The sequence below is a fragment of the Cladophialophora bantiana genome (genome assembly GCF_000835475.1).
Source record: "Cladophialophora bantiana CBS 173.52 unplaced genomic scaffold supercont1.19, whole genome shotgun sequence".
In the NCBI taxonomy this organism is placed as follows: Eukaryota; Fungi; Ascomycota; class Eurotiomycetes; order Chaetothyriales; family Herpotrichiellaceae; genus Cladophialophora; species Cladophialophora bantiana.
Window position 1 is genome coordinate 53,422 of NW_015971593.1, and position 9,061 is coordinate 62,482.

General features: G+C 46.7%; 1 protein-coding gene across 1 annotated transcript; it reads right to left on the bottom strand.

Annotated features, from left to right (window-relative positions):
- Positions 1 to 6,148: 6,148 nt before the first annotated feature.
- Z519_10593 (uncharacterized protein) lies at positions 6,149 to 6,679 on the bottom strand (the record flags this gene model as incomplete). Its single annotated transcript, XM_016768309.1, has 2 exons — positions 6,149 to 6,370; positions 6,461 to 6,679. The coding sequence occupies 2 exons, from the start codon at positions 6,677 to 6,679 to the stop codon at positions 6,149 to 6,151; spliced, it is 441 nt and encodes a 146-aa protein (XP_016615216.1).
- Between the last annotated feature and the right edge of the window lie 2,382 nt (positions 6,680 to 9,061).

The window sequence follows — 9,061 nt, forward strand, 5'->3', positions numbered from 1 at the left end:
ATGAATGGGGCGGCTGAGAGCTTCTAGGAGGAGTAGGAACCCGTGCATGAGTTACTAAGCCTGCATTTGGTGTACGGTTACATCGTGCTATCCCTTCGAAGAAATGTATCTGCAGCCTAGTCATGTTTCAACTCAGCAGCCGTATTTTTCTTGGGCGTTAGTTAGTGAAGCCGGGGACAGACTATGTGATAAGTACGTTAACTTCGGGTTATGTGGCAACGATTTGTAGGAACACCTTCGGATGTAGTTAGGTGTGAGATTTGTCGACCCTATGACCTCCACTAGCGACTGAAGATGACTATAATGAGAACCTTTACGATGGAGAAGATAAATGGCAGGGCCAGGAATATATATAGCACCATCTCGCGTAGTTCCTGCCCCATTCGTTGTCACATGCCCACAGATCACTAGAATACAATGCGTAGTGCTCAGGCTGGGAAGCACACTCGGATCGGAGTAACCACTCGCGGTAGCTATGGAAGTCCATCTGCATGGAAGCGCATTTGTTAATTATCCCTTCAAATACGATTCTCTGATTTTAAGAGACGAGAATCGGTGTCAGTAAAGGCATTCGAAAGAGATTCGTCAATTCGTCATTGCAACACTCTTTGTAACACCAATATACACAAGACTCTGCTTGCATCCTACGCCTCAAGAAGTCCGTCCACGATCCATCCATTCATGACACCAACAGCCGACTCCAATTCTTTTATCCAGGTTGATGAGTATAGAATAGCAAGAGGCTCCCATGTCCAGAAAACCGATTGGCACCATGGACAACCAAATCCTAGGCGATCTCCGCTCAAAGCAGCCTCGTCGATGCCTGGGACGTTCCGTCTAAAACAGTCAGAACACACCATTGTGCCGCAATCCGTTCTATAGTGATATTCACCATAGGCTAGATCACAGAAATCATCTGGCTCTCTTACCAGATATCTGAGGTGGCGGTAGATGGATCGCATCACCTCGATCGCTCCACCGTTAGCGGAAAATAAGGCAATCGACGCTCGAATCGTGGCTAGATTCTATCGTACGAGGTCTCGCTCATAACTCATAATCTTAAGATATTGCTTAGCCACTTCTACCTTATCTTAGGCTACCGTAAGCTAATGAAGAGTTTCTTAATACACCATTACGTAGTCCCTTTTTAAGGTCTCGGCTATATAAATAAGTTTAGAGATTTTATAGTCTTTATCCGTCAATAACTTCGACTATCTCTAGAGGGTCGACCGGGCTTTCTAGAGCTCTTTACGCTATTTCTCGGAGAATTCTACTAACTCGTAAAAATCGGCCTTTAATAGATCGAGGTTCCGTCGTTCTTTAGATATCTTCGACTCTAATTATTTTCTAACTTAAGTAAGAGTCCGCTCGACGTACTATCTCCCGCGTCTCTCCTTATTAACCTCGCTCTATAGAGAGTAGCGTTTAATGTCGAAGCGACTTTAGAGTTCCTTTAGATTCTATTGTACTCGGGTTTCATCCTCCTAACTACGCTTCTTAATACGTTTCGATTCTTCTCTTAGTGTAGTAATCTCCGTGGCTTTCCGTATACTTAGTATCTTCTCTACCCGAAGTTCCTCGGTGAGCTAGCTCATCTCATTTCGCATCTAGTCTAGCTAATCCTTCTACTCTCTTAGAAGACGAGCTTTATACTATTCTTAAGGAATGGTTACGGCGTTGTTCCGCTTAAGTTTCTCGAACTTTTTTTTAAGTCGTTTCATACCTCGACGCGCTTAGAGGACTTTTTAGTTGTTCTCTTATCAGTTCGCTCGTTCCTTAGTAAGTAAACGTTCTAGTTCTCCAACTCGCTCTTCTTAGGTCGTTAGTTCGCTAATTAAATTATCCTCCCGCTTCTTAGCTTATGACTATTCCGCAACGAGCTCGTCTCGTTCTCGTCTTAGCTAGTTAGATTAATTACGCTCTTTCTCTAATCGTTCGACTATGCCAGCGAACGTAGTTTCGAGAAGATAACGAGCATTCTCCATAAGAGAGAAGAATTAATTCGCCATTTCCGGTAGATGCTGATAAGGTAGTAGGTTTCGTATAATTGTGCGGCGTTTAAGTAAAGACAATAAGTCTCGAAGATATAGAGAGAGAGAAGGGATAGAGGAGAGAATGGAAGGAGCAGTAGTACTTTTATATCTTGCGCTCGTAAAGCCCCCTTGTTCATATCAATGTCGCTACCTAGAATCTTATTATATAGGATACGTCAGCGGATATATAAGGTAGACCATCTAAGTTTCTGCCCTTGTGGTTGCCAATGAGCTTCCCATTCGTTTCCCTCTAGTAGGGGGTGCTCCTCTAGTAGGGGGTGCTGGATAAATTACCTCCTTCTAGGCTAAATAGATTCGAAGGGCGGTCGTGGCAGCTTCGGCCGTGAGGAGACAACGTATGCTGCTGCACAAAGCGCACAGGCACGGGTCTATCATCTCCCAACCCTTGAAGCTACCATCCGGTGGGTGAACCAGCGGCCAGTACGGCGACAGCATTGGCCTATGCCGTGTTCTTCAATGAGTAGCCCTTCTCGACGTTTATAAACGCCGACATTCATCAGCTATATTTCACGAAGCTTCCAATGAACGCCTTTGGAATCGCCGTCGATGCAATATGGTCTTCTGCCTCAGACGATATTATAAGTCGAGTTAAAAGGAATAAGAATATCGGTAAACGGAGGTGACGCATTGGGGAATCATCAGCCTTTTCGCAGAAACTTGAAACTCCGAATTATACCCTTGTTCATAGTCACTTCGCCAACTCTGGTGGCAGACCTTTAGCAAGCGCCAGCCGAAGCGCTGGGAGCACCGGTAGGAGTTATTTTGAGGATTCTGTATGAGTTGAACGAAAGTGAAGGCTTTGATATGGGAAATTTAACCAGGTTGACGGAATTTCTTGGAACCATATATAATAGCATGAGGAATGACGGAGGAATGTGATCTGTGGGAGTCGAAATAACTACCGTTTTTGGCGTGCAGCCCGTCGATAACATCGGGCAGGTGATTGGCCAAATCCGCCACAGGTGGGAAGAGGCTGAGCCGGTCGGTGTTTCCGGGCCATTCAGGCAATGGCCCACTCTGAACACCCGAACTTCCTAGCAGAAAACGAATCGATAGGATTACATAAGCATTGGGGAGTGATTGGTGCAGACAACCAAAACTGGTCACCTCGTTTGACACTGCACATTTGCCAGCAGGACCTTGTCGTCGATCTCTATACAAATCAGCATTTTACAGCCTCATTGTCTGTTTCAGTCTCTTGTCTATCCGATGATCCTTGTTGATCCCCCTGATACAATATTGATGCAAATAGTGTCTTCGATCTGTTCACTCGGTTTTGGCCCTTCCAGACAACTATATATGCCCAGACACATACTGTATCTGCGGGTTCTGCAGACCGGCAGAGCCTTCAATATAATCGATTTGACAACAGGGTCGCTCAGAGATACAGGCCCAGATTCGCTGGCCTCCCCCTCCCGCTCTGTGTTGAAGCACGTTGCTTCCTTTTACTTACCCGTACTATTTCACTGGCACAACTTCGGGGCTTGACCGTCTCATCTCCAACGGCTGCGAATAAGGACCTCCACTGATGAAGATGTTTCATAGCAAATATCGTTACCGTAGAATCTCCTTCGTCTAGCCATATGGTTGATTTTTCATTTCTCTAATTCCAGTTATAGCCTGGTACAGGAGATTAGGAATAGAAGAGGCTGTCGAGAGAAGAGGTTGTCGGCTGTTTCCCATTGAACCTCCATTTTCGACCTATGTACTATGTGCGATAACCACCATTTCTTGTAGGTTTTCTAAACGTTGCTGCCTAGAGTCTTAGCATTTACAGGGTCAAACGCATGCCCCAAGGATTTTGAATTCTCTCCCTCTTCCCACCTCTTCATTCTTAACCGCAAAGGATGCGGGTGCCTCTGATCACGTGTTCACATGCCTGTAGACACACCAATGAGTTTAGGCTTAAATAGACCCGCTGAAAGGCTGGGTAGTCTGTCCTAAAGAATTGATGGCGTCTGGACAAAAGCATGATTCCGCACTGGTACCAGGCACAACCAGATGATTCCCAGGCGCTCAAAAATATTGATCAATCAAGAATTTGGTGCCCCACAAGCGTATTCATAGTTGACCAGTGTGTTCTAAAAGTTGACCAGTGTATTTGCATAGTTGACCAGTGTGTTCTAAAAGTTGACCAGTGTATTTGCATAGTTTGACCAGTGTATTTGCATAGTTGACCAGTGTATTTGCATAGTTGACCAGTGTGTACTAAAATCTCGACCAGTGTGTTCTAAAACTTGACCAGTGTGGTAGGCCATGCGTTACAGTGGCTTGATCAAGGCGAGAGGCCCTCCCACGCAACGTACGGGAAAATTAATTGGCCTAGCCTAATATTTTGAAATGCTCTAGGCCAATTAACTGGCTTAGACCACTCTTGGTTAAATGGTTTAGCCCCGGTGTTAAAAAGTGGTCTAGACCACTTTATTGGCCTAGGCCACTGTGCCTATGCCCAATGCGTTTTTAGCGGATTGAGGTGACTCTTCCCACTCATCTTGGTGGGACTTTCTTGCTTGATCATTTGCGAACCACCAATTCAGAAGCTGACTTCATCAAATATTAGCTGACCGTAGCATCTCGTGTCCCAGTGTTACTTATTGCTCTTCGCAGCCCACTGCTTTAGACAGGTACTGTACGAGAACGGGACCACCAGGTGTCGGCAAATCAGCAGGATCAAGCCTTTGATCAGTTTCGCGTTGATGTCTAAACCCCCAGGCGAGATTAAGCTATCCATTCTATGCCGCTTTCTACTGTACTATCCCTTGCGAGCAGGCGGAGTAATGTACAGTATTGTACATCCGATTCCACCTCCTTACACACAGGCAGTTGAAACAGCGCAAAGGCATAATTGTGCTATATAGCAATCTCCATCCAGCACAAAAAGCTGGAAATGGCAAGAGTTGACACTTGATGCTGTACAGTACTGTACAAGAAGTACTGTATTGAACTAACTCGACCCCAGCGATTGACAGAAGCAAAGGACGACTCTCTCCCAATCTCCAAGCATGCCTTATCTGTGGATGTGATAGGTCTGAAGCCGTAGTCTCAGGGAGGAGCTCCCGACTGTGTAGCAGTTTGTCGTTTAAATAACTCAGAATAATCTTCGCCTCAGACCCTGTGCCCGCGCCGTTCTTTGGGACTGGTGGATCTGAAAATGTAGTTGTTTGGCAGGTACTGTAGATAGATGCGCATCTTAGCTGATCAATCTCTACAGGCAATACTGCTACGAGAAAAGCTTTCGACAATATCCGAGGCGTCTTTGGGCGAATTTCCAAATGCCTCAAGAGCCTTCCAATCCAAGAAACGTATCTCCCAAGCACCTGGTCGTGAGAGAAGACGTTCATTGCCTTCTAGAATTGAGAGCCAACATTTAATGCCATCCAAGACATCGTTGGCGGACGGCCAGTAGACCGGAACGATGGAAGGCATAGAACGGTGGCCCACTACGGCAGCATTGTCCGTGATACGGCGAGCTGCTTGATCTAGGAATGCATCTCTCTTCGAGGTAATCTCCAAGGGAGAATACCAGCATGTTCTTGCTAAATCTGCACAGGGATCGCTACATAAGTCCCATAGTGATTTGTCGCAGAGTAATGGTGACGGAATGTTAGCTATTACTGGCTTTACTAGATCATCACGAGGAAAAGAATTGCGCTGGCCGGAGGAAGTCACCCGATTCGGCGTAGGGATTTGGGGCGTGATGGATGTTCCACAATCTCGTTTATGTTGGATCTTGGCAGGGTGCAGAGTCACACGAGCCGTGGATGGAGACCGGGTCGTATTGTAGTTCTTCCTTCGTTAGCCTCCTCGCCAACCGTTGGCTTTGTCATCTTGTGGAGCATAGGGAATGTAGGGCCCGACTCCACCGATCGTTTCCGCTTCTTGGTCAGTGCGCAAAGTGTATTGCCCTTCGGGATGAGGTGATCTTGTGAAACCGATTCTGTGATTGTCTCTGAATCGACGCCGTGGAGACCTCCACTGGAAATGTTAGGGAATGCGAGACTGCCTGTTGGTCGAGTAGCTTCAGGAACAGCCAACTCTTTAGGGAGTTTATCTTTGCGGCGTGGATGGTTGCTCTCTTTCAGATAGACAGTGCTTTACTTGGCTAGGCGTTGATACTCATCGAAGTCCAAGGAGTCGATGTAGGTGCGATCGCGATGGACTTTCTGGATCCGCGGGAACCGTAAGGTGAAAAATCGTACGTTGGGCGGGCGGTCGAATCCAGCTCCCACAACTTCAACAACCGCCGGTTTAGTGAACAATTCTGTCGGCGGGTGGAAAGACTCCAAACTGATCTCAACGTTGATACCCGGGGTAGACTGCCCGAAAGGCACTTAGCATTGTTTGCCGTACTCATTGAGATATCGCAAGTTAGACATTCCAAGATAAGGCCGGCCAACTGTACCTACCACCCGGAATCTTGGCTTAGTCTTAGACGAGAGGCCGACGTCTTTATTGGTTGGGCATGCCAGATAGAAAGTCGTCCAAGATAGATCACTGTCCCCCATCATTAACGCTTGCGTGGCATCGCGCCGGCCTCCCACAATAACCAAGTCGGCCGAGTCGCCCCATCCAGGAATGTAGTCCTTCTTCAACTTGATCTGGTGGACGTCACCGTGCAACGACATATACGGAGCATTTCAATCCTTTATAACCAGCCCTTCCTAGCCTTTAGCAATTGCCAACATCATTTTATTATGAAGACGACTTATACCGTTTAAGTGTCTCAAATCGATCTTCGTTCCTTCCCCGATCTCGGCTTAGCCAGTTTCGCGGGAGATTAGGGTCTCTAAGCGGCGTCTCCGTAGATGAAGAGGCTCATGAAGACACTAAATATTATCCAGAAGCAGTACATTATAGAACATAATCATGAGATACTCGTCCTCGTAGAGAGGAGAATCGCGGGCACATCCCAGCTGACGCCCTTCCCGAGAAATATACCGGCGAATCTTATAGAATGGCATGATTTAAGCCATTTAATTATTCCACATCAATAATTTACCGACCAAGACGCACTGGTTCGTAAATCTATAGGAGAAAGTACCGAAGCCTAAGTATCTCTTAATAGCGTCGTACACTTCGACACGATCTATGGTCGAATCTCGACCACTCTTAAAGAAGATTATGATGTGGTGCTGAGAATTTGTACGACGGACGTGGATCTAACAGTATTCGCCGTTATACTTCCTCTCGACGCTAATCTCTTTAGGGCCGGCCAACTAATAATAGTGTTGGATGCTACGCGCCTTGCCAAAATCTTAGAGTCCGATCATCGTCCCGAGACGCGGCTCAATCTCAGCGCGTGCCAATTCTTTCAGCGATCTCTCCAGGTTAGGAGGCGGAGATACGGGGAGCTGGCTAATCGTGTCGCCCTCTAGGAGTTAGACTGCACCTAATAATAATGTACGTACTTAAAGGAGAGTAGGCATAAGAAAGTGGAATGCCCGTAAGGCCGTGATGACCGGGATCTTCGCCGAACATAAGTTTTTTAGGAGTAGACGAATTATTCATTTCACTCCTACGCTGGGCAATCGTCGAAGAATACGCACTACTTCGTCGAAGGCCTCCGTGTAGCCCATGGTGATGAATCCCCGGAGCTTCGGCGACGAGAATACGTAAGTAGATGCTAATCGGTCTAGAGTATGGTCCATCTCTTTCATAGTGAGTGATCGGGGTGGATTTAAAAAATCGTCCGTCGCCGAAAGAACCTATTGGACCGCAGAAGTAAAATTCATCTCATCACGGCCTTATAGGCGCCGCAACTCGGAGATACGAGTGTGACCTAAGTAAGTCGCTTTAGTGACCATGCGTTCGAGCTATTGTGTCCGCAACACGTATACTCGATCAGCCCGTTTCTTAGGAAATAAGTAAGACAAAAGGGCTAGAGCAGGGGCTCCTCGACGTCGTATATTACTTTAATGCCGCTCAAATCATTCTTAAAGGCTTAACTCGCGGCTTTCGGGTCTTTTTAAGGACGATAGTTGCTCGAAAAGCTAATAGATGTCGAGAAATTATAGTGACATAGTGGCTAACGAAGAACTATAGGAGCGATGTGTCGATTAAGCGGTATAGGGTCCTTCACTTTATATAAGTAGGTATTGAATCTGCTCTAGAGAGTGATATGCTTGGTTATTGAATCGGTCTACCTGGCACCCTGTACTCCTAGACTCGTCATGGCCAGCCCACTTATACGACTCCTAAGTTACCCGATAAAGCGCTAAAGAAATCCCTCTGCTCGGCAGATAGCTGAGCTATGTTCGACTAGTGTGAAAAAGGATTAGGATCGCCTCGTCTAGGACCGGTTACAGGGTAGACTAGGAATACACCAACTACATTACGTAATCTGAGTCCTTCCGTAGCTTCGTGCCCCCATCATAAGGCTCCCAGCTACTCCTTACTTTTTCTGATTCCCGTCGTTCACTAATGAACCGGTTTACTTCACTTACTTAATGAAAGTCATCGACTCGGTTAGGGGTCTTCGAGGGAATAAGTAGGGTAATATAATTAGAAGGCCTAATTCTAACGAAGGATGGCGCCAGTATATTGCTGAAACTACGTTTAGATATTTCTATTATGGCTGTGAGAGCTATTCGAAAGCTCTCATAGACGAAGAAGTAGTAAAGATATAATGCTAACTACGGCCAGAACCGATGTAGCAAGGGCGTTGAACTCTCACCGCATCCTCCGTAGTTTCTCTAGATGAGAATTAGGTGTCCACGTACTTCGAGGATGGCCTTAGCATCTATCCGGGACATTGAAGAGGGTATATAGGCCCTAGCCGCCGTCGTAGACTTAGTTCCTATTGTGGAGGTCATATAGTGCCCCCCTCGACGCGCAACTCTCGCGATGATAGGTATCGCGGTTCTACCTTTCTACATCCTTATCGCACTCCACGTATAGAGGCGGCAGGCAAGGGGGTCTAAGGAGAAACATACCGACGCTGCTGCGCCCAGCTAATTGTTGCCTTCATCCCGGCCCCGTCTCACTCGTCAACCGATACGAAGATATCT